Below are 24,740 nucleotides of genomic sequence, written 5' to 3'. Positions count from 1 at the left end.
TTTTGTCTTCCTACTTCTCATTTTCCCTCTCTTTTACTTCCACTCCTTGTTCCAATTCCTCTCATTTACCTACCTGCAGTCCTACTCTTCTTCCTCCTCTTTAACCTCCTCCCCTCTGTTCTCCACCTCCTCTGCCTCCCTGCGCTCGTGAGCCTCACCTCTATTTTCGAGCAGCTCTCATTTTAGCCCGAGGTTGCAAAGCATATAGATCAGGTGATGTTGGGTGGGTGGAAGGGTGGGTGGAGCTCTGCAGTGCGGGGTCAGAGGTCGTGCTGGGTGTGGAGTCCCTGAAGGCAGGCAGCGTGATTTGGCTGAACGGTCTGCGTGTCTTCACTGCAAAGAGGTTTGAAAGCGTGACTCAGAGCTCGGGAGAAATCTACAGCTGTGATGCAGAAATAAAAAAATTAATTAATAAATACATAAAGAGATAAGAACTGTTAAAGCTGCGGCTGACAGATGAAAATGTTCCACATCTGTCTTAATGAACCAGAACAAATGCTGATAAAAAAAAAAAGAAAGATGCAAAACATAATCCAGGAAATCAAAATTGGATCACAGATGTGATTTTTAAGGTTTTGTCCAACAGCCAGTGCTTCACAGGGTTTTATGATGCTGCAAGGGAAGACTGATAATCATAAAGGGAACAAGTAGAGATGCACGTGCAAAGTAATCTGCAAACAGTGCATGCTTGTGTGTGGGTTTTTTCATGTAATGAGAAGACAAACAAGCTAAATCCCTGGGACAAAAACATCATCTCCTCTTGCTGCGCTGCTTTGCTTCCAGCATGACTAACAACTTTACATCGCTCTGTCAAAGGCTGCTCTCTGACCCAAACACTCGCGTTTCTGTCATGTCCGCTGGATCCCTTAAATTTGAATTTCATTTTGGCAAAGAGGACAATATTGCACGGAGCCAAGTCTCGCAAAATTTTCTGCACACTGCACATGAGGTCCATACTGAAATCGCAGGTGCACGCGTGCCTGCGGTCTGAACGGGATATCCATGAAGCAATAAAACAAAGACAGCAGCCACACTGGCAGTGGTTACAAGAAGATGAAACTGAAAGTGATACTGTTAATTTAGATAGGGCACTTTCTTTTCTTTCAGTGGGAGGAGTGGTCCAGTGGTTAGCACTGTTGCATCATAGTAACAGGGTCTGAATCCACCATGCTGGCTGCATGGAGTTTGCCTGTTTCTCTGTGCCCGTGGATTCTCACCAGCTACTCTGGTTTTCTACAACACTCCAAAGACGCGTGTGTTAAGTTAACTGGTGATTCAAAATTTTGTTGGTGTGAACCGCGTTAGTTGTTAAGAGGATGGATGGATCCTTCTGGTGGGACCTTCTAAATAAGCTCGTTTTTCGGCAGACAGGTCTGAGTCTGTGAAGTTTTTCTGTATCACAACAGACCATTAGGTGCTGTGGGTCCCTAAGCATGAAATTTCAAAATAGACCTATTATGGTTTTCCTTATTTTCTGCTGTTACAATGGAAAAAATATCGAAACCAAATAACGATCTATTCAGGACAAAAAAATCCACACTGAGAAAACAAAAAGCCCACTCCACATGATTAGATCTATGAGTTACTTTTCCAAAAATATTATCTTTTATCTTTTGGGTTCTTAAACAACTGAGGTAGAAACTCGGTAGAAACAGCTCTGTAGAAACAGCTTTGGTTCTAGTGGAATTTCCTTTGAGATAATTTTCTCATATGCCATGCTGAAATCTTTCCAGAATCTTTCTGTGAAGCATCTCAGTACAACTGTTATTAGGTCATAAATATGTCTTTATGATATTGGGTAGAAGTTACACTTGTTTGCGATAACCAGTTAAAATTTATTAATCCGTGCAAGCAATGAGCATAAACTGATTTTTGATCTGCTAGTGAAATTTCAGTTTCCAAATCTTTTGTTGTAACCTCTCTTGGGAGACAGACACTATCTCTACTTTTAAGATTGGGCTTAAAACTTTACTTTTTGATAAAGCAGTTAGGGCTAGATCAGGTGACCCTGAATTCTCCCTTAGTTCAAGTATGCTGCAATAGGCCTAGGCTGTGGGGGATTCCCATGATGCACTGTTTCTTTTTCAGTCACTATATGTTTATACACCAATCTGCATTTAATTATCAGTTATTATTATCTCTGGCCTCAACCACAACTGGTTGCGGCAGGTGGCTTCTCCTCCCTGAGCCTGGCTCTGCCAGTTTCTTCCTGTTACTGTCCTCTGGTTGTTGGGGTTTTCTCTGTATTATTGTACGGTCCTTATCTTACAGTATAAAACGCCTTGAGGCAACCGTTATTGTGATTTGGTGCTATATAAAAAATTTAACCTCTTTGATGAGCAGGATGTAAGGTGATAATAAAATTTAAACATTTGTTTGTCGTCAGTATTTCAGTCAGTTTTTCGGGGCCTAGTAAGTGAATTATGCTTTTATGTACAATTGCTTGTATTTGATTGGCCAGCACTGCACAGTTTTGCTGGAAAAGGTCATCATATGTGCTGAAGGAAAAAAAAAAACTGTTATCCTTGCATTTTTGGCTGAAGCCTTTTGTATTGGTGCCCCTGTGGATTAGAAATGAATGAGGAGGCTGAGTTGAAGCGCTGTTGTCTGTCTGATTGCCGACTGTAAGAATAATCCAATGAAAAGCAGTGGCCTTAAATTTAGAGGAACTACAATGGAGTCCAATGGTGAAAAAAAAAAAAATCACAGATAAGACAGTCCAGATCACAACAAGCTAAATGTGGACAAATGTGGGATGTTACTAATGCTGAGTTTACACCAGCTTCACACGGTTGTGAGTAGTTTTCCATTTTTACCTTTTCTCTGTGCTAATGTCCACGTTATTCACTTTAAATCTGTATAAATTTTGACTTTGTGGTAATTCACATTTCTTCCCAGTTGGGCTGCTTTTTTCAAAGTTACTCTCTCTCCTGCAGCATTTACCTTTTAGAACTAGAGGCCCCAACACGTGAAAAATGGGATATTGCTGTACAATCTCAAATAATTTTAGAAGAAGCCACCTCCTGTGGAGTTCAGAGGTGATGGTATAAACAGGATTATGCAGCATTTTTTTTTTTCCAGAGGATCATCTTGACTTGGACAAAGTAACTGGTGGCAACCAGTGTTGGTCAAGTTACTTGAAAAAAGTAATCAGTAACTAATTACTGATTACTTCCCCCAAAAAGTAATCCCATTACTTTACTGATTACTTATTTTCAAAAGTAATTAATTACTTAGTTACTTTTTAAAAACACGATTTACAACCTGAATAGGTGATAAAGCGATAGATCTTTCAGCCCAATTCTACTTTTTCTGCATAATCCATCATACAAAATGTAATCAAATGGAAAAGTCTCTTTTTTTAACTTGTTTTATTAGTTTTAATCTTTTAACTTTATGCATCAAGCAAAAATTAAATTATATGCAACATTCTCTGACTTCAATAAATTAGTTTTTAAAGCTATTTTCTGCACATTCCAGCACATAAAATAAAATATTTTTTGTGTTTACACTCACTCTTTCAAATAGATGCAAGTAAAACACAGCAGAAAATCAATAAAGTCAAAGACTCAGCGGTGCTGTTGCTCTATTTTCACCTGTAAAGCAGGACTGGCATAGGCGGAGGTTTACCCTGGTGCAGGTGTGCCGCGGTCAGTTGAAGAATCCGCGACTTTCTCTGTGAATTTCCCATTACGTCATGGCGCACTCGGAGCTTGCTTGGAAGTTTAGGGTTTTTTTTCGCTGTAAAAAGAAGTTTTCTTCCCACGCACAATGGACGCTAATGTTTTTGTCACTTTTTATGGAATCAAACTCAAAGTAAGGTCAGTACTTCCACGCTTTAAACGCTGCACGCTCATACTCTCTCCTGCACTCGATATGTGATCCATTGTTGATCTGCACACAGCTGTTGTCACTAACGGCGCACTCGCTTACGTCACTGTCGTGAGACATTCTCGCAAAAAATCAGGTTTTAGTAACGCAGTAACGCAGCGTTCCTACGGGAAAGTAACGGTAATCTAATTACCGTTTTTGCAATAGTAATCCCTTATTTTACTCGTTACTTGAAAAAAGTAATCAGATTACAGTAACGCGTTACAAGTAACGCGTTACTGCCCATCTCTGGTGGCAACACAAAGCTGAATAATTTTAAAGGTGGAGTGTTGGAAATCTCACCACTAGATGTCAGTATATTGCAGATTTCATTCAACTGAATTCTGGTTTCCTATCCCTCGAAATTCAAGTGTAAAATCTCAGCTGTGGTGGTGGCCACTGCAGAGCAAGCATGATAACCGGCAGTGACGTAATTTTGTGGAAAATGTATTTCTTTTTCCTATGGGGCATTTACGAAGTTATGCTGGTGCTTTTAAAATTCATGTTTGAGTTTATGCCTGTGTTTTTTGCAAGTTTGGATTATAATATTTTTGTTTTGTTTTGTTTTTCCCGCAGTACATAAAAATTGGTGTATCTCAAAAATAAAACTATGAAGACACTCAAAATAAATTTCCTGTGCAACTTTTTGGCATTTACAGTTTTGAGGGATATCTCTCTAAAAATTCTCTAAAATAGAAATATGTGTAAAAAAAAAAAACCCAAAATGATTTTTTTTTTTAGTTTATTGCACTTTTTTGCCATTCATGTAGGTACTATGGACTTGAATGAATTTGGGATATAATGGTTGTATTGATATAGCAACTTGAAGTACTCCCAAAAATGGCACTACAGCATGTAAAAATTTAAAGATGAGCTCTGGGTTCTATGGTAGGTCTTAAAGGGTTAAAATCTTTCTCTCTCTGTATTTAATGTCATTTTTTCCCAGCGCTGGTCGGGTTGTTGCTTTCCTTTATTTTTTCACTTCTTTGTTGTAGAGCAACCATTCTCAAATGATAAAACTTAGCTATGATCCTTCATATCTTGGGTCTGAAGGTGCAGACAAGAATTTAAATTTTGCCTCCACCACAGGTAAAACACCTACGATTTCTCCTCTCCTACATGTTTTCCATACTGCATATGTGTCTTTAGCCACATACACAAAATGCGGTCTAACTCGTCCACTGTATTCAAGATGGTGGAACAACATGGCAGCTTCCACAAAGCGGTGCCCACACCTATGTGTTTTTAATGTTTTAATGTATTAATTCTGAGTTTATGAGAGTGCTTCAGTTTATTGGAAGACGCACTTACACACTATTCAGTGTATATTTATGTGTACAATATTTGTTCTATTAAATAACCTCAAAAAGTAACTCACTGTACCTTTATACTGAACAAATTTCATGGCCATTAGAGACTGCTTTGTGTACAGAAGCTACTCTTTCAGATTAAAACCCTTGTAAGTGTAGTGGTATCAGGTAATAACATACTTATAAGCATCTATTTAACTTGCATTAATCTGACTGTATTGTAACCTTTATGAGGATATTTTCTCTCGATGCATGTCATAGATGCAAAAAAGCATACTTAACTGTTAAAAAATGCATAACAGTTTGTACACAAGGAGAACAGAAATACTTGGAGAATGTAAAAAGTCAGAAAAACACATGTACGCGAAAGTCTTAAGAAGCTATACAAGCTATAAAAAACTGCAGCAGGGCATGAATGATAGATATAAATAGGCTGAACGTGCAGCCCTGGATGAACCTCAGATATCATTATATTTTGCGTGCTGGATTGAGATGGTCTGCGTGCGGTACAGGAAAAATAAAATCCAGACTTGCTGAAGGACAGATGATGTGCTGCTTGTTTCTTTCTGACCATGTGTGTTTCCTTCTCAGCTGTCCCACCCCCGGCTGTGATGGCAGCGGTCATGTCAGCGGGAAGTACGCCAGACACCGCAGGTATGAGATGCTCGACATATTTTCTACAGTGTAAATGACGCTCTTAGATACTCTTAGAATAATGTTAGGTGTTGTAATATATTGTCATGTCAGTGTCTTTGAGCTGGCGCTGGTCTTTATTTTCCTTGTGCCTGAGATATGAAGCTGCTTTAAATGAAGCCAGTGCAGCTGAGGTCTGAGGGAGCTCTAAAATATGTCCTGTATATATGAAAGGTTGGGATATCGTCCTAATCAGCACACGTCATCGGCTCGGTCCTGCCGACACTTGTGGAACTAATCATCTTTATTTAAGCACTGGACAGCAAATAATCTGTTACAAGGTCCTTTAAACTGAGTATTCAAATACAATTAAACTGATGACATGAACAGTTGTAAGCTAAAAGACAATTTAAAGAAGGATATGACCTGAAATAAAGTGGAAAAAAATGAATATAGTCAGGGAAATACTTGCATAAATTTTCAACAGTCCATTTTAAATAGGGGTTTAGGAGATGTTAATGACACCACCAGCTGGTTTCCTCCGTTTCAGAGCCCCGGAGCCTCGACTTCAAAGACCGCTGAGACAGATAAAACACCTCAGCCTGTGAATTGTAAACGACATACCGAATTGTATGGTATTACAAGGTCATGTAGCTGAGAGAAGAGGCTTACTAGTGAGCCATCAACAGGAGCTTAAAGTGAAATCGTAAATGCACTAGTTTACTAAGAAACTAAGATCAATTTAGCAGCAGCTGAGAGACCAAGAAGGGAACATCTAATGGTAATTTTTTTGACAACTTTTTGACTGCTTGCTTTTGCCAGTAAAGCTCATCAAGAAGTTGTTTTTGGTCCACATAAAACTCAAGGTAATTTTTTAGATTGACAGAGAGTAAGTTTCTTAAACAAAACTGTGGATTTTTCTCTTTGTGTTGGACAAATTATCAGTATATTCTAATCATCTGAGGTGCAAAAGTAAAGAGGTTCATTACACGTGAATGTTTTCTATTTTGGGTGTTGATTGACTCTTAGGTTGTGTCACATCCGCCATCATTAGCATTCCTGTTCAGGATTCTTTTAAAATGTCACTGGAAATCTTAAGCTAGATCACAATTGAAGATTTCTGCATGGTCTATCACATGACCCAGTTACTAATAGACAGTACTGGCTCATTCTGGAGCTATTTGGGTAAATGTACACATACAGATGTGTGGGCTGTGGCATTGCAGTCTTGTGCGCCGCTATGGCACAATCCTGCCGTAACGATCAGGGTAAAATTGATTGCATTGGAAACAATAGCTCAAATTAACAGACCTTCATTTGGATGGAGTGATCCTGTCTTTCACTGACATGTTTCAGAAATATGGCTTGGCGAAGACAGAGAATTTTTGGACATATCTACCACTGACAGACTGTATTACCAAAGGCCAATTTATCATGGACAAGAACCCAGTGAGGGAATTTTTTGGATTCTCCTGAGATGGTGCATTAGGCAGCTGTGTTTTATAAAATATTCAACCAATTTAAAAATGATGCGTTTAATAATCCGACGATTATTTGGCAAAAGGAACGTAGATACATTGTAACTATGTATTACATTTTATTTTTTCTCCCTCTAAACTTCATAGTAAATAGACTAGTTTTTACATGATGCTGTTCTGCTCTACTTGAGCACTTGGATACAACATGCCTCATTCACACACATGGGGGGAAAATTGGGGTTTAGTATCTTGCCAGGGATTGAACCACCAATTTTCTGATTAGTAGCTGACCTGCTCTAGCTGCCCCCAACCTTATAGCTCCTGGTATTTCCCAATGGTCTCCCATCTGAGATCAGACAAGATTGGGCTTGCTTACACTTGATGTCCAGCGACATATGCTCGAAATGCAAAGCAGGAATATTTATACATTCCAGTCAATCTTGGCCACTTTCTCGATCAGTTGGAATCGTTGACCCTATGACTAAGGAAAGACACTTCCTCCTCAAACATAGAAGCTACGTTAGAAATGATATTATATTAAAAAAAACATGTTGGCAAGAGATCATAATGGTATTGAAAACCTCAGCAGATCTTTGGGATGGATTTTTATTGGCGATGTTTGAAGTTGTAAGACATGGTTGTTGCCTTCTTTGTATCTTTCTGTTTCTATGCCGTTGCCCCTTCTTTCTTTCTGTATTCATGTACTTAAGTAAAATAATGGATACAAATTGTGTATATTGTGAAATATGACAATACAGGATTTGAACAGATAAAATGGAGAGAAAAGTGAAAAAGAATAACAAAAAAGTTGCAGACTTTTCTTGGCGGTGGCTCACAGGCTTCAAACGTCTCACTCAGCAGCTGAGAAAACGAATCCTACCAACATTAAATGGGCTCATGTCACGGTTTCAGACCTCCTCGATCGGCAGGTCACAGCCTTCATCTCAGTAAATTCGTCCCTCTGTCACGAGGCTGCAGATAGAAAAAAAACCCCAATCTGGTGGAGTGTGGCGCTGCGAAGTCCTCAGGTCACATCACTCGGGCTGTAGGACAGATGGTTTGTGCCTCAGATCTCTATCACCTCTGGAAATAGTGAATTACCAACATAATTAGAGGAGCTCTAAAATTTAAAAAAAGCATTAAAAACTTTTTTTCTTGCCAAAAAAAGACAAAAAACAAACCTGAGGAAGTTATGTATGCACAAACATAGAAGTGAAACAACATGAAACCACCAAACTTTTTCTGCACAAATCCTGGTAGAACACGTATGAATTATAAAAACCAGGTGAAATATATATCAAAGCAAGTCTGCTGTATCTCCACTGAAGTAGACATGGATCACAGAGGTTTTCCCTCAAAGAAGATCTATTTGAAATCTGAATATGAGAATATATATATATAGATATAGATATACATATATACATATATGTATGTGTGTGTGTGTATTCATAATAAATGTATATATAGAGATTATATACATATTATATATATATAGAGAGAGAGAAATTTATTATGAAATCCAAGCACTTGGATTTCATTGGAGTATGTCCAAAATAAGCATAAAATATCTTTTTTAAGTGTAGGTGGTTGGTCTGTGTGTGCGTGGGGGAGGGCGGCATGCAGAGGGTGCACAGCTAAGGACAGCATTTCGATAAAGCCCGTGGTAACAAAGAGATAATGAGGAGGGCATGATGGTGAATCGCTGGCAGGGCAGACGGATGGCGCAGCGAAGGGCACAGAGGAAGCTCGGGAATTTCAGTGTTGGGCGAAGAAAGAGTCAAACGGGGGGGAAAGAGTGTCAATATAGGAAATGCACACCTGTTTATTAACGGTTTCATGTTGGTGAGACGACAAAGATGGGATTTGCTGTAGTATTGCCCTTACATCCTTTTTCATTACTCTGGTTTTACTGTTACTCAAAGTGTTTATTCAGGCTTAAGGAGTTGCGATGTCGATGCATTTAAACTAGATTAACTCTGTTTTGCTGTTGCTTGCTGGTAGTTCAGCACAGTGATTCAGGTAGTTCAGTGAAAGGGAAAATATTTATTTATTTATTTATTTATTTTATTTCACCGTTTTTTTCTCTATGTAATTAAAGACTGTTCAATAACATTGCACTCTTTTTTGTGATGATCCTGAGTGTGTGACATGCGCTGCAAATAAAGGCTGCATGTAGTTTCTGGGTCTGAAAAGTGAAGTCGGGGCAGAAGTGGCAGTCATGTTTTATGCTTTATTGTTAATTTGACTCTAAATGGGATTGCAATGTACAAAACAACCGTCTTTTTAGTTAGAAAATGAGATAATATTCCCATTGTCATCATTTTCTTTTTACTCAAACCTTAAACCATGTGAGCATAAGCTTCATTTACCAAAGGTCTGCCTTTTATTTGGAACCAGAAACCTCACCCCCTATTAGCCACTGGAAAAACTGCAGCTTGTGGTACTGCTATATTGTCTTGACTTTGCAGATCCAGAGGATTTGGCCATCTTTGTATACAGTCTACTATGTTCTGTCAAGAAAATTAGATTGGATTTTTTTGGCAGTAGCAATAAGAAAAGAACCAACATTTTATTATTTAAATCAGTCAATAATATTATATATAATTTTCTTATCTCATGGACAGACTCCAGTACAGTGCTGGACTGCAGTAGGCGATGGCAGTCCTTGTTCTGCTTTGCAGCCTTGCTTAGTTACAAAGCAGTGGCAGCAGCTCTCCAGCTGCTTCAGGTTTTGGTTTGAGTGGACCTCCAGCTCACAGCGCATCTCAAAAGAACAAGGGCTGCTGTTTCCAGCTGCAGTTCAAGATGGTGGGCATAAAATGGGACTTGAGACAGCCGAATTACATTGAATGTGAAAAAGTGAGTGGTGTTCTTGTGCAAGACAGGTTGCTGATTCGTGAGGGACTGAATTTCAAAATAAGAATAATGGTATTGTCCACCAATCCTTCAGTCGTCATAACAGATAAAAATACAAATGAATTGCAAATTTTACTTTGGTGGCTGACAAAAAAAAAAAAACCCTAAGCAACCTGTCCAAGTACAGTGTGCATGAGAAACCCTGGAGTGTATATCACTCTAGAGAATACTACATACCACAATGTGTTACATTAGTGTGCTGTTTATGTGCAGTTTGAGTTTCCCATGTGGAAGATTTTGTGTGTTTATATGGGATTTGTTGGCAGTAAGCTTTATCCCTTTGTCTCGTCTTATTCCCCAAACCCAACCTCCTGCTTTGAGGATCCATTCACAATTTCTCCCTATTTCTCCCTATTGTTCTGCTGGGATCAATAACTCCTTGAGGCAGAGACGCAGTTAGTGCTTTCAGTGCTGCTGAATGAGTTTGGGGAGGAGACAGTCAGGTTCAGAGTCACTGTCTCTCTCCCTTTCTCCATGCTTCTGATTCTCCCTCCTTCCCCTACCTCTCTTTCTCTCTCTCTTTACCTCTCTCGCTTTCTCTCTGGAGGATGTCACCATGGCGACAGCACTGTGCGGATGCTGCAGTATGAGGACCAGGAGGGATGCAGCCTGTCTCCCATGGCAACTGCTAGTATACGATGTGAACATTGTGTCGCCCACACCACCTCCCCCCCACCAACTCCTTGTATCACTGTCACCACCCAGTCTCTTATAGATCTCCTCTGTCACCTCTGGCACCAGAGCTGAGGGCACTAATCCCACACATGCTTGGATATAATTATCACACAGCTGCCGGTTTATTAACATAAGTAATAGCAAATGGAAAGCTGATTTTAATAAACAATAATTTATCCTCTTAATGGGGAAAATATATAACTGTTAGTCTCACCTTAGCAATGTTTAATAATAAATGAACCGCAGTCATGTTATAATGATTTCTGATTTTGCAGACAGGTGTTAATATGTACGATTAAACTGAAGCTAACGCTGATGCTTTAAGCTCAGATAGACTGACTGCAGGGTAAACTGAAATAAACGGACTCTCTTTGTTACTTTGGTAAGTCAGCGTGTTCATGTAGAGACAGTAAATCCCTCACAGGTGTCCTCAGTGGAAAAAAAAGTGACTCTTGTACTTGTTTCACACCAACACTTGGTGTCAATGCTGGTTGGAGCCCAGTTCTCCCTTGGTGCCTCGGGAACCAGCAGGTTTAGTTTGAAGAAAATTATGGCAAGCAGAATCTTGTTGGATCCATCTGTTATTTATTGATGAATTGATTTTGACAGATTCAGCGTTTTATTGGCCAGTTTTGCATGAATCCATTTCAAGACTGTGTACCTGCATTACTTTGGTGGATCAGAGGTTTAAGAGCTGAATGAGAATACTCTCTAAATCGAATAATGGAAAATATTTTGAATTTTCAGCCATCTAGTCATTGATCGTGATGTAGATATAAAAATGTGTAAATTCAAGGTGTGCTTAAAGACAACTGCTAGTTGTCACACACAGACAATATAAAGCACTCCAGCTTTTGTTTGAGTCTTCCCATTCTGAGCTTTTTGGCCATTGGCATTTTATTTTACTGCTTCGAAAACAACACTGCATGTTCATTTGCTATAGCAACTCGATGGCATGAGAGTTAAATCCTAAAGCGAACCCTTTAATGTCTATTTGACTTTAAATAGGGCAGAAACTTAGACAGTGAATAACATGAGGAATTTAATAAGACATTAAACTAGAGATTGAGACATAAACTCCTCAGAAAGGTGTTTAATTAAATACATAATCAAGAGCAAACTATCAATTTTTTCTCACAGACTGCTACACAATGTTACCTCTATTTGCAAATCGCCACCTGCTGGCCATTAAAAAGACACTGAGACAAAAAGGAATATCAGGTGTAACTTTAAGAGACCAGAATACACTGTTCCTTTCCATACAGAAAAATAATGCCCTGTAAACAATTGATAATCTACAGAAGTCCTCATAGAAATGATGATAAATATGTGGGTGTCTTTGTTAGGCACCTCCACTTGTCCTCATAGCCACAAAAATGGACTGCAGTTTGTGTCACAGAGGCAGTAATGGACTCTGGCTGTCCAAAAAACACACAGAGTGTCCACTTAGACACAGTAATGGATAAGCTGTCATGCAACACTGTGTAGAGTTCGCTGTTGCGTTGCATTCTTTATTTTATAAAAACAATATCTGATGTTGGATATTCTAAACTGCACCAAGATCCAGATCCTCATATAGATAACCAATAAATTATTAAGTGATTCAGCCCACAGTATGTATTCAATCATAATGCTTCAAGACTGCAGCACACCAGTTTAGAATGAAGAAAAAATGTAGTGTGTAAACCCACCCTCTCTTGTTCCCTCTCTCTCTCGCTCTCTTTTCCTCCCCGTAATTACCATGCGTAGTCTCTCGCCCTTGTCTGCAGTGTTCCCTCGTTTCTGATCTGCTTTAATTACCACTGGAATTTTAATTGGCGGGAGACAGCAAGGTGGCCGAGGTCACACTTGCACACATGCACAGGCAGGAAGGAAAGTTGGCAGCCTGACAGCCTATAAGGTAAAAGACGAAGGGATCATTTGAGGAGAAGCGTGTTTGCATGTGTGCGCGTGTCATCTTGAAGGAATATTCACTGCAGTGGTTTGTGGTGAATGAGCAGCTTTTAATCACTGTGCTCGCTCTGTTCTCCTTCTACACTCAAATCTGAGTTTTAAAAAAAATCCAATGTTGTTGAAATATTTATGCAAAGCATTTAGTAAATAAAGAATAAAATAATAGATGCCTTTTATTTCCCAAATCAGTGATTATATATAATGAAATATAATGATGCAATTTTATACATAATTTCTTGCAGACTAGACATAGATTCATCTGTATATTAAGCCATATTAACTTTTAAAATGATGGTAATTAAACCATTACTTGAAAAGCTGTCACATGACTCAGGCATCTTATTTAATTGTAGACCAATCTACAGACATCTATCTAAAAAAAATCAGCAGTCATACAACAGCCAACTGACGGCAGTTGATTCAGAATTCATCACATTTCATGAACAGTCCTAAAAGCCCTGAGTTCAGTGTTTTATGCTGTTGACAATAATATTTTATTACAGTGATTAGAGCATGCTTTATTAGTGGTTTAGTGGTTTGCATCATATCTATCCAATAGACTCCATTTTATTCATGCGAATGGATCCCTTAGCTAATAGCATTATAACATTATACATTTTCATTGCTTTGCAGATGACACCCAACTCTATCTATCCATGAAGCCAGATAACACAAACCAATTAGTTAAACTGCAGGAATGGCTTAAAGACATAAAGACCTGGATGACCCTTAATTTCCTGCTTCTAAATTCAGATAAAACTGAGGTTATTGTACTCGGTCCTAAAAATCTTAGAAATATGGTGTCTAACAAGATGCTTGCTCTGGATAACATTACCTTCAGTAAAACTGTGAGGAACCTTGGTGTCGTTTCTGACCAGGTATGTCCTTCAATACACATATTAAACAAATATGTAAGACTGTTTTGTTGCATTTCCACAATATCTCTGAAATTAGAAACATCATTTATCTGGGTAACTTTGGATATGGCCAATACAAAGTCAAGCTCAGGCTTCACTGTTGAACATCAGTTACGGCAGAGGATGCTTTAAAACATGTATTGTTGAAACATTTATTCAAAGTTTCCCTGAATGTAACAAAAGGAAAAAGGGACAGGTCACGTTCTTGTGTACTTTCAGAAAGATTGGATTTGGCATTTTCATGGTGCTTTTAAGGACAGGCTGACGGTACACACCTACCTCTACAGATTTTCCCTCTTTGTCAGCTTTTTGAGAGGAAAAATTGGCTGAAGCTACAGCAGGAGATTCAGATTCAGCTGCCTGTTTTGTTTTTCCACCGTCAGAGTTTGAGTTTCAGACCGTTCTGGCAGCTCATATAAACAGACCGCAGATTGGAGAGCATTGGGTTAAGGTTATGAACACTGGTCTGAGGTCAGTGCATCAGAAACCTGTGCCAGCAGAGACAGACTGCATCTGTTGTGTTAATGCTAATAAGCATACTACTGGTGAGATGTTTCAGAACTAGCATGACTCTGACTCAATTTGGTAGAAAACAGTGTTTGCATGTGGGACTGTTTCAAATGTCTTTATTCATGTTGCCAGATGAAAAGAGACAGAAAAGCAAAGAAGTAAACAAACCCATTTTTTAATAGACTGCTTGTGATAAAATGAGCTCATTATCGCCTAATGAGGCTGATTCCTTCAAAAACTGTCTGACTGACTCTTGGCCTCGTATTTTCATTCAGCTAGGAAGTGTAGCAGACAGACGCACTACAATGTGCTAAGAGTTTTGCAAGCTACAAATGTGTGTCACTACACCATTTATGGATTTTATCTGCTTTAATCAGATGATTGATGTCACTCAGGTCTATTTTCAGCAATTTTGTACACTCATTTGGTCACTTCTGAATGTTTCTTTTAGCATAACAGATTTACTTCTTGTTCTTCAGATTATAAGATAATAGGAAGCTACTTACTCCTGCTTGAGAAACAAAATATATGTAGTCAAGTCAAACAAAGTCACTTTTATTTGTGTAGCTGTTTTGCAAAACAGCAGGAGTTAACCCAAAATGCTTTCCAGCTGATTGTACAAAAGAAGCATACAGAATAGATAGTGACAGCACCGAATAGCTAGTGCTAAAGACTTTGAAAGAAACGACAAGAGAAACATGACAACCACAAAATGTAAAAGCCACAAAAACATGGTGGCAAATAGCGTAAATAAAGGAATACACTATAAAACAAAATCGGTACAAATATGTCCCGGTAAGTTTCTTTCTTTTCTTTTCTGAACAGTAGTTTATGTGCATTTCAAAGCAAAAAGAAAAAAAAAGAATCGTTATATGTAACTAAGTGTAAAGTAAAAGAAATCTTTAAAACTACAGTTCAGTGAACTGTTTTAAGATAAAGAAATTTACAGTATTTCATTTATTTATCTATTCTTCTATACATTTTAACCACACATTTAATTGTACCATTTAGGAAAACCTTTGTTAGAAGAAAATTACAAGCATTTGTTTTTTTTGTTTTTTTAACAGTGTAACTTACTAAATGTAAGTTAAATGTAAACAGAGTCCAGTAACTTAACAGAGTAACATGAACTAAGTAAAAATAGATGGCTTTTAAGACCTAATTTAGCATTTTTAACACCTGGACTGGACTTTATGTGGACTGTATGCAGACTATTGCAGAGCCTGGGGGCAAGCACAGAGAAAGCATGGCCACTTTGGAGAGATGAGGACTGAGAAATGTTGGTGGGAGGATGACCTAAGAGACCTGGAAGCAGAACGTATAGTCAGTACATCTGTAATATCATCACTGTGTTACTTATCCATTTAAAGTATGACTTCTCATAAGTACTTTTTTGTACCCTTGTTGTGTACCTGTGGTGACAGATTTTGTACAACCTTAATATTATGGTACAAAAAATGATATTAAAAAAACCCCCAAAACTTCAAAATCTGACATTCTTGGCGGTGGTAGGGGTGTACCCATTATTATTATTATTATTATTATTATTATTATTATTATTATTATTATTCACACACTTAAAATTGCCATTTGTGCTGCAATGTTTTAGTCTTACTGTCGCCACTTACCCTAACATGCATGTCATTTGACTGTGGGGGGAAACAAGAAGAAGAACGGAACGAGCTGAACCTGAAGCCTATTTGCTGAAAAAGATCTCAATTCTGCACCTTGCTGCCAATGTACAAGACTAAAATAGAATTAAACTTATATAACTTATAATTTGTTCATGCATGTCTTTAAATGTATCACTCTAAAATCTAGGATCTATGTACCTTTTACTACATAGAGTACATATTTAGTTACTTGACCCTCAAAAAAGGTTCATATAGTAACTTGAGGGCCAATATTTAGCCCTACAGAGTTTGTGTGTTTGTATCTGTAGGGCCAAAAATGGACTTTTACTATACCTATTTTTTGACAGTACAGTGAAAAGCCTAGCACCTGGGTTTTGAACCATTTCAATCAAGAAAGGTTAAAAATTAAAAACTGTTTTAGATACTTTGCCTGAATATAATAAATGTTACACATATTTAGCGTCATTCTTTGATTCTTTCTTTGTGATTCGCATGTTGCTCAGCTGCCCTTCCCTACCTGACCCTCACCATTTATCCCGGCTTGGGAAGCGGCTTGTTGCCCGCTGTGGCTGGGTTGCCGCTTTCTTTAGGGGTCTGTGGTGAACTCTAAAGGGAACCGCCAAGTAGAGGAAGAAGATATGAAATGTCACATTTATTGTTGTTATTTTTATCATTAGGGAGATAAATATGCTTAAGGAGGGGTAGATTTTTGTTGTTGTAGCAGTTGCTGCTTGTTTGCATCACCCACGCACGATCCCTCATTTCTCAAACTGGGATTTTTTGGCTTCGGTAGCAACAAAACCTAAATTCTAAATTCTAAATTCAAATCATCCCTTTGGAAAATGCAGAGGGATCACAGGAACACTACAGATGTGTTCTTTCTAGGTTAAGAAACTCTCTTAATGAGCTGCTTGCACTTTACTGCTTTAGGAAGGTTTCAGAATGATCTCAGAAAATTCCTGGGACGGTTTCTTCATGGGCAATGATTTAGCAGTGAGTTCAGTAATATAGACCAACGCCAATAGGCACTTTCCTACATTGTTGTTGAGCCGGTGAAATTAAAAGAAGAAAGTCTTTTGTGCAGGTTTGTGCAAAAAACACGCAGCGGTTTTTGTCAGAAAGACACAGCCACCTCCTCCATCTCGCCCTCCAAACATAAAATAAGCTCTTTCATATGGAAATGGACTAATTGATTTCCTAAAATCCACATTAAAGCCGTGTATAATTGTGCTCACTGTTTTGGAGCAATTAAAGCAGAATTTTCCCAACAGTTAATGACTATTATGGGATTTGCGTAATTGAGGCCCCGCTTGAATAAGCTTTGTTTGGGTTTTTTTTTTCTCGCAGCAGATTCTGGGCCTCAGCGAGAGGAAATCCACTCCAGTGTCTTAACACATGAGCACACAGCAGTGGGAGTCACAGCTCTTTGACCTTTGAACCTGGTGCACACAAAGCCATTCACACTCATGACCCTCACAATGTCTGCACACATCACACTCTTGGTTTCTCTGCTTGTTTGAGCTAAAAAGAAACAGTTTTCAGGGAAAATCTGACTTCACACTGTAATGTGACATGTGGGGAAGATTTGGTAAAATGAGTGAGATGGCAATACGTTTTTAACAGCATATATTTATATATATATTTTAATACTATATCCTTTGAAAAGGTCTTGGAACGAAGTAAATGTTGGTATGTTGCTCAGTGTGTTAAAACATTCACCTGAAGACTCCTCGTGCTGTTCACCTTACTAACAAACACTAAACATTTTATTAAAATTGTTTTCTACTTTTTTTGAATGTTTTTGTTTGCGCTCACTTGTTATCGACAGTATAATAACTTTTTGTGATAATAGCTTTTCCTAAATACTGTGCGGATGTGTTCATGCCTACTGTACACGCATGTATAATTTGTCTGTGGAGAGGTTCACAACAAAAACCAACGCAGTGTATTGTCAGGAAGGGGATGAAGGAGGTGTGTGCTATTGCAGACAGCAACTCTTCAAGGCCAAAACACAAAGAACTCATTCATTCAGTCATATGTTATCTCACGGGAGCAGAAATGTGTGAAAAGCCTCCATCACAGATTTCAGAGAGAGGAGGAAGGATCCAAATGCAAGACGCATAAAGCGGACGAAACTTTACAGTAGACGTATAATTAGAGCAGGGCGATATGACCAAAAATATTTATCACGATATACATTTGAAAATTTGCGATAACTGACGATATAATTGACACTAGACAAAATACTTTACAACTCCACAACTTTATTAGTGCAAAAAAACCCTCATCAATGTATTTTCACTTAAACAAGCAGCTTTTTTTTATGTGCATTAAAGTTATATAAAAATGTAACAGTGCAAATTCCTTGCTGACAGTTTAACCAAAAGGCATTTCCAGTGGAAATTGGCCGACATATCCTCAGCATAACCATGTTTAATATCCACAAAACTTAAAAAGAGGTTATACACGCACAATACGGTAATATTATGTTGAAGCACAGTACGTATCACTCCGCCAGGCTCCTGCCTACGGTAGCCGTAATGTGCTGACAATCCATCAAGCAGTGCGGCTTCGTAGCTTAGCAAAGTCGTACTGAAACATTTGACAGATTTTCGAGCGCCACGCAATCGTTTCGAGGTCAGTAAACACAACCAGAATTCATACATGAGGCACACGGATTATAAGGGGCACTGTCGATTTTCAGAAGAATCAAAGGATTGATTTTTAAGTGTGCCGTATTTTCCAAACAACACGGTAATAACGACGGCCCGCTAGCATGCTCTACCAAAAATAGTGCTTTGTTGTGTATCTGACGGACGAAAGCCAAACCAGTTCCACACCACTGAAGTTGCAGCTTTTTTACAAACCAATTCTGGTTCATCCGTTTCAATCAACGATCCGCTTACGCTCTTCTCATTCTGCATCGCCGCGCATGTGTGTATGTAAACAAAGGCACTGCACATGCGCGTTTTACCCATATTCTATCGTGATATTTCATTTTCCTATCGTTGCCCAAAATTACACCGGTATTACCGTGAACGGTATGATATAGCCCAGCCCTACGTATAATCAATTTCAATCCAAAAGACAAAACAGCAATCATCAGTAACAACAGCACAAGTAAGCAGTGGTTCCTGTTTTTTTGAGATGCTAGAGGAATGTTTCTGTTTTGTTTAGAAGCACATTATAAAAAGGAATTAATTGAAACATAAATTTATACCTAAAGTTTCTCAGCACAGTGTGAAAGGTAGGAACATTACTCATCACAGGTATCTGAGTTGCACTTGCCCATCTTTGAAGCTTGTGCATCAAGCTATATGCTACACATATATAACAGAACATTCCTGATCATGTGACTTTAATATCTGACTTTAGTTACCACATTTAAAACTTGATATTGAAACAGAATGAGGGAACAATGTGGTCAAAGCGATCAATATTACGGGACGCTTAGATTTGAACTCAGTATCACACGTCGACATCCACAACTTGAGCAGCTGCTGCAGCTGCCACTATAAGGAGACAAATGATCAGCATGCATCATATGATTAATAATGCTCTCTGCATTCATACATTCAGTGTTCTGCTTCTTTAATGTTTTAGAAAGTTCATCATACCAACTGAACAGAACAAGGTCCCACCTTTTCAAACCCTGCTTTTTACTCCTGCCACCCTGGACTTACAGAGTTTGATAAGGATACCAGTAATATTTAACATCCTTTCCAGATATGAGCCCGTGCTCTTGTAACTTAGTCAATAATTTACAATAATTAATATGGTCAAAAGCTTTTGATTTTGAGGAAGCACATAAATATAGTTGGGTTTTGCCTGTTATACTTGTAAACATCTTATGTGCACAGTTAAACTGTCTTTAACCCTTGTATGGTGTTCGGGTCTGTGAGACCCGTGTTCAGTTTTTTTCAAAAGAAAAATTAAACAATTAATTATTTTTTCACGTGTAAATGTGTTGTGTCTTTCCACTCACTCCACTTGATTATAACTGATTTATTTATAACATTTTATATAAAAGAAAAACAAGAAGCACATTAATTCATAAATGTGATCTAACAAAGGTAAAGGGAAAAAATTAACCATGTTTGCTGTTCATATGTCTTGTAATTGGGATGAAGTAAACATCTGTTGAGTAATTTAACATAAAATTGTTTGATAGTGTTAATTTGGAAAGCCAAAACTCTAGCGGGTCCACCAGACCCATGAACACTGGCTGAGTAACAAAAATACGAACACCACACAAGGGTTAAGTCAGACAGAGGTCATACTTGTAAAACAAACGCTTCTGACAAAAAGGCAAGAGGCACAAACAAGAATGTTAAGAATTACTCTTAAATTTCTCTAAGAGGAAATCAGGTGGTATTAATTATAAATAACACACCTGCCTCCTGCACCCCGTCCCCTTCATTTACAGTATGATCGGTATTACTCTTCTGGATTCATATTTCATGGTAAATTTGGAAGTTTACCTGCTTCATTGGTATGAGAGGCCAAATACGAGCGCTCTCTCTGGCCAAACTGAGCTGATTATGGCTAAGTGCCGGTATGTGTTCTGGCTCAGCAGGATCAAATGTGTTTGTCAGATTTGGCTGTTTTTAAACTTATTTATCCTCTGAATCTGTTGCAGTTTGCAGCAAAAGGGCAAACGATCAAAGAGTAAATAGGAGAGCAAAGATGGTTACTGATCATGTGTGTGCCCTCTGTCCCATCTCAGCATCTACGGCTGCCCGCTGGCCAAGAAGAGGAAGGCTCTGGAAAAACAACCGCTGGAACCGGCTGCCAAGAGGAGGCCCTTCCTCACCTCCTGCCCGGGTGAGTTGGAGGAGGATGCTGGCAGCTATGGCAGCTATGGGAACGAAGCCATGGAGGTGGGGCAGGAGGGGAAGGAGCAAGGGGAGGTAGTTGAAGAGGACGAGGAGGAGGATGAAGGGGAGAGGGAAGGAGATGAAGAAGAAGAAGATGGCGAGGTGGAAGACGAGTTCTCGGAGGACAACGAGGAGCAGGGAGAAGAAGAGGAGGAGGAAGAGGAAGAAGAGGAGATAGAGGTGGAGAGAACAGATACAGCAATGGAGGGTGAGCAGGTGGAGGAAGAGGAAGACGGGATGGATGAGGAAGAGGAGGAAGACGGCTATGACGAGGAGGAGCAAGATGATGAGGGAGAGGAAGACGAGGAAGAAGAGGAAGAGGAAGAGCAGCGTCGTCAACAGGGTGAGTGTGCGGTTTGTTACTTTAGTTGCTTGGATGAGAAAAAGATGAAGGACACGAGCCACGTCATAGTTTTGCTTTGGTTCATGCAGATTAAACGAGTTGCTTTTCAGGATCTGGAGCTCCAATCAGGAAGAAGAGTTTATTGTTTCAGCAGCCACGTAGCCTAATGTATGACTTCAGCTGTTCATCAGTTTGAGGCCTTCATTGTTGTGTTTTTCATTTCACAATCTGCCAAATGTTTCCATTTAGTGACGGGTCGAGACTGCCTAACTGCCAAATGGTCTGAAGGTCGCGGCCATTCAAAAACTACAGCATTGCCACACAGTGATTTTTGATCCTCTGAATCTTTTAAAAGCCTTGAGTACATTATGTGATAAAATTTCCAAAATTCTAGAGAATTTGTTAAAATTTCAGGTAATAGTACAGGACACAATACAGGACACAGTTAAAATAACTAAAAGTGAATTTTTTTAGGTTGAATGCAAAAGTCCACAAAAGTCCACAGGCTTAAATCCATGAATAGCAAATGTGGACAAAGACTAGATCACGGAACAAACAGACAACCAACAGAGTGTAGACATGTCTATATAGACTCTAAGGGTAATCAGAGAAGTGGGAAGACACAGAGGAGGAGAGAAGAATACTCAAGGAGAAAGTCTATAACTAACACAAACACCTAACACACAGAAAACGTACAAAATCCACAAATTATAAATAACACCTAGGAAACTGTCGAGACTAGTAAAAGAGAGAAATCAAACCTTGAGGAATAGTTAAACTCAAATACAAATAAAAATTCAAAAATACATGAAAGTCAAGAACCAAACTGATCATAAAAACACAAAAAGAATTCAAAATCCCAAACTCAAAAATCCTGTGTAATACTAAAATCCTTTTAGTATTACACAGCTTTTCCAGTCCTTTGTTCCAACCTCTATAAAACACATTGCCTGTTTCAAAATGACAAAATGAGTTTATATTTGTAAAAACGCTGTGAACTTTTTCACATTCAACAGCTGATGGGTTGTCCTTGTGCTCTTTTCAATTAAATATAGGACTTAAAAATGATTTTCAAATCACGACTTTCTCTCTTTATTTTAACACTTCGTCCTTACACCTTTGGAAATAGGGTTGGAGAATAATCAACACTTGAGTCATTTTTAAAAAAGGAATGTACAACAGTGTCATGCTAGCAGTTAAATTCATAAAGTGAACTGAAAATCAAGGTGGAGTGGCAGGTGGTTAAATGAAAAAGTACTGTAGTGAATAACTGAACCACTGCTGATGCATGGTTTATCAGTATAGCACATTTCAACAACAGGGAAATTCAAATTGCTTTACATAGCATACAAAAGGCCTTGGTGTAAAACAAGCAAAACGAGACAATGCAGATAAAAGAAATTAAAAGACAAAAGAATAAAAATTTGCAGTTAGGGGAAGAGCAACTTTTTGTATTAATCAAAAACTGCAAGAACTGATTCAGATGTCGAGTAGACAAAGACTGACAAGCTGCAGACTAAAGACACATACAGGGGAGTGAAAGACAGTAAGACACAGGTGAAGTCAAGATTATAATGATTATAGGAGAAGGAACAAAGGAGAAGGCAAAGAAGGAGAACCTTTAAAATAAAACAGGAAGTAAGTTAAAAAAAAGGTAGAAAAACCCAGAGAGCACATGGAAGGAAAAGACAGGCTCAACATTATAACTAAGCTTAGAACAAAGCAACAGAAAGAACACATGGGCTTGCTAAACAAATGCTGTAAACATTTGTTGTTGTTGCACTTTTCATGAAACCGGTGCTTCTGGCCGGGACATGCCTTCAGTGTTGTGTGCCAGATATTCTGCGAGCACTGCAGCTCGATCCGTGACGGGGCCACCGTGTTTGTGCAGATTCGTGGAACTTTTCCAACCTACAACACGTAAAGATGCCAAAAAGCTGTCGAATTAACAGATGGATAAACGCAGCAATGTCGCAGATATTCAGGTCTTGTTCTGTGTCGCGCTGATGTCCACTTTTGCATGCGGTTTGCAGAAGGAGAGGACTAAGTGATGAGTGCTGCTGAGGAGGGTTTGGTAGACCAGATGCTCTGCGCTCTCCCTCCCACCTCGCTTCCTTCTCTCCCCCCAAACACCCCCCGTGTCCTCAATCGCTTCTGACAGTGCCTCACGAATAAATGGGAGAGGAGCTCTGCTGAGTTATTAACTCCCTCCCTCCCCTCCTCGTTTGCCTCCTCGTCTCGGCGGACGTGTCACATGTGCTCTGCCTCGGTTTCTCCTCCTGAGGATATTTATGGCTCCTGAATCGGAGCACCTCACACGCCTCCCTTTTCAATTTCTCTGCTCTCATTCGCCGCCTCTGTCCCCAAAATCAACAGCGAGGCTTATCGGAGAGAGCGACACTGCCGCGCACCGCTCTGGGTTGTATGTTTTTTGTGAGTAAACAGTGGATCATAATTGGGAGGGATGAAGATAATACAGGCGAGAATATAACAGGGGGAAAAAAAGAGTTCATCAGCACTGCTGACATGATTAGAGGATAAGGGTTTCATTTCCACTTCATCTGCAGGATTTTGATTCTATAAATGGACTGATAGTTGTGTTACCTGCAAAACAAATCACTTTCCCTCACATTTTTCACAAATTACCTGCTGTTTATGTTGCGTATAGCGTGGGTTATTGCGGGAAACGTTTCTTGGCTGCATTGTGAGATTCCTGAACAGTATCAAGACAAAGGGATTTGTTTCTTGCTTTCCTGATTGCAGAGAACCACTACAAACCCGGTGGACAATCAAAGCTCATTCCAATTCAGAAGGACGACAACAACAACAACAGCTGTACCATCAGCGCCGGTAACGGGACCGGAGAGGAGTACGAGAACTACGACGAGCTGGTTGCCAAGTCACTTCTCAACCTTGGCAAGATCGCCGAGGATGCTGCCTACCAGGCCATGACCGAGTCCGAGATGAACAGCAACTCCTCCAACAGCGCCGGGGAAGACGACGATGACGAAGAGGACGACGGCAGCGAGCAGGGCGAGAGGAAGGGTGAGCTGAGCGTGGACTTGGACAGCGACGTGGTCAGGGAGACGGTGGACTCCCTGAAGCTTCTGGCGCAGGGTCACGGCGCCATGCTGCCTGAAGACGGCTACCCCGAAGACACCATGGTGAACGACGGCAGCCATACAAACGGGCGGCCCGGCATGGGAGTCAGGGGTCAGACTGAGGAGAGCGAGGAGGAGGTGTGTCTCAGTAGCCTAGAGTGTCTGAGGAATCAGTGCTTTGATCTGGCCCGGAAGCTGAGTGAGACTCAGCCGTCTGATCGTCCTGTCCACCACGTTCTCCACCACCAACTCCAAAATCCAGCAGACCACCAGGGGGTGCACCACCTGAACAGGTAGATAATCTCTTAAGAGTTCACAGATATGATTTTAAGATTAAAATAATATGCGCATTACCTCTGTCTGCCTTTGAAATATGTTGACCTCATTATTGAAACCTTTGGTCATGTTTAACATGAGCATCTACAAGTAAACGAGGAAAAACATAGTAGGTAGCTTTTCAAAACTACATAGATGGTACTGATGGTACTTAATACAGCAGTAACGCAGTAGTTCTTATGCAAGC

At 39.4% G+C, this 24,740-nt stretch overlaps 1 protein-coding gene across 5 annotated transcripts in view; it reads left to right on the top strand.

Moving 5' to 3' along the window:
- The window catches only part of LOC146618113 (myelin transcription factor 1-like protein), a 70,603-nt gene that overhangs the window by 4,087 nt on the left and 41,776 nt on the right, over window positions 1-24,740 (top strand). For 3 of the 5 annotated variants that reach the window (XM_085371996.1, XM_085371998.1, XM_085371997.1), the window contains exons 3-5: window positions 5,772-5,834; window positions 20,623-21,116; window positions 23,880-24,510. In XM_085371996.1, the coding sequence (XP_085228122.1) occupies window positions 5,772-5,834; window positions 20,623-21,116; window positions 23,880-24,510 (1,188 nt within the window). Of the gene's footprint in view, window positions 1-5,771; window positions 5,835-20,622; window positions 21,179-21,510; window positions 21,531-23,879; window positions 24,511-24,740 lie in introns of all 5 variants that reach the window. The other 2 variants (XM_085372000.1, XM_085371999.1) reach the window with 2 other exon arrangements.

The sequence above is a fragment of the Diplotaxodon limnothrissa genome, linkage group LG15, assembly GCF_057381915.1.
Source record: "Diplotaxodon limnothrissa isolate DT_005_m linkage group LG15, D_limnothrissa_male_GT1.1, whole genome shotgun sequence".
NCBI classification, from domain to species: Eukaryota; Metazoa; Chordata; class Actinopteri; order Cichliformes; family Cichlidae; genus Diplotaxodon; species Diplotaxodon limnothrissa.
This window is presented reverse-complemented; position numbering and strand designations above follow the sequence as displayed.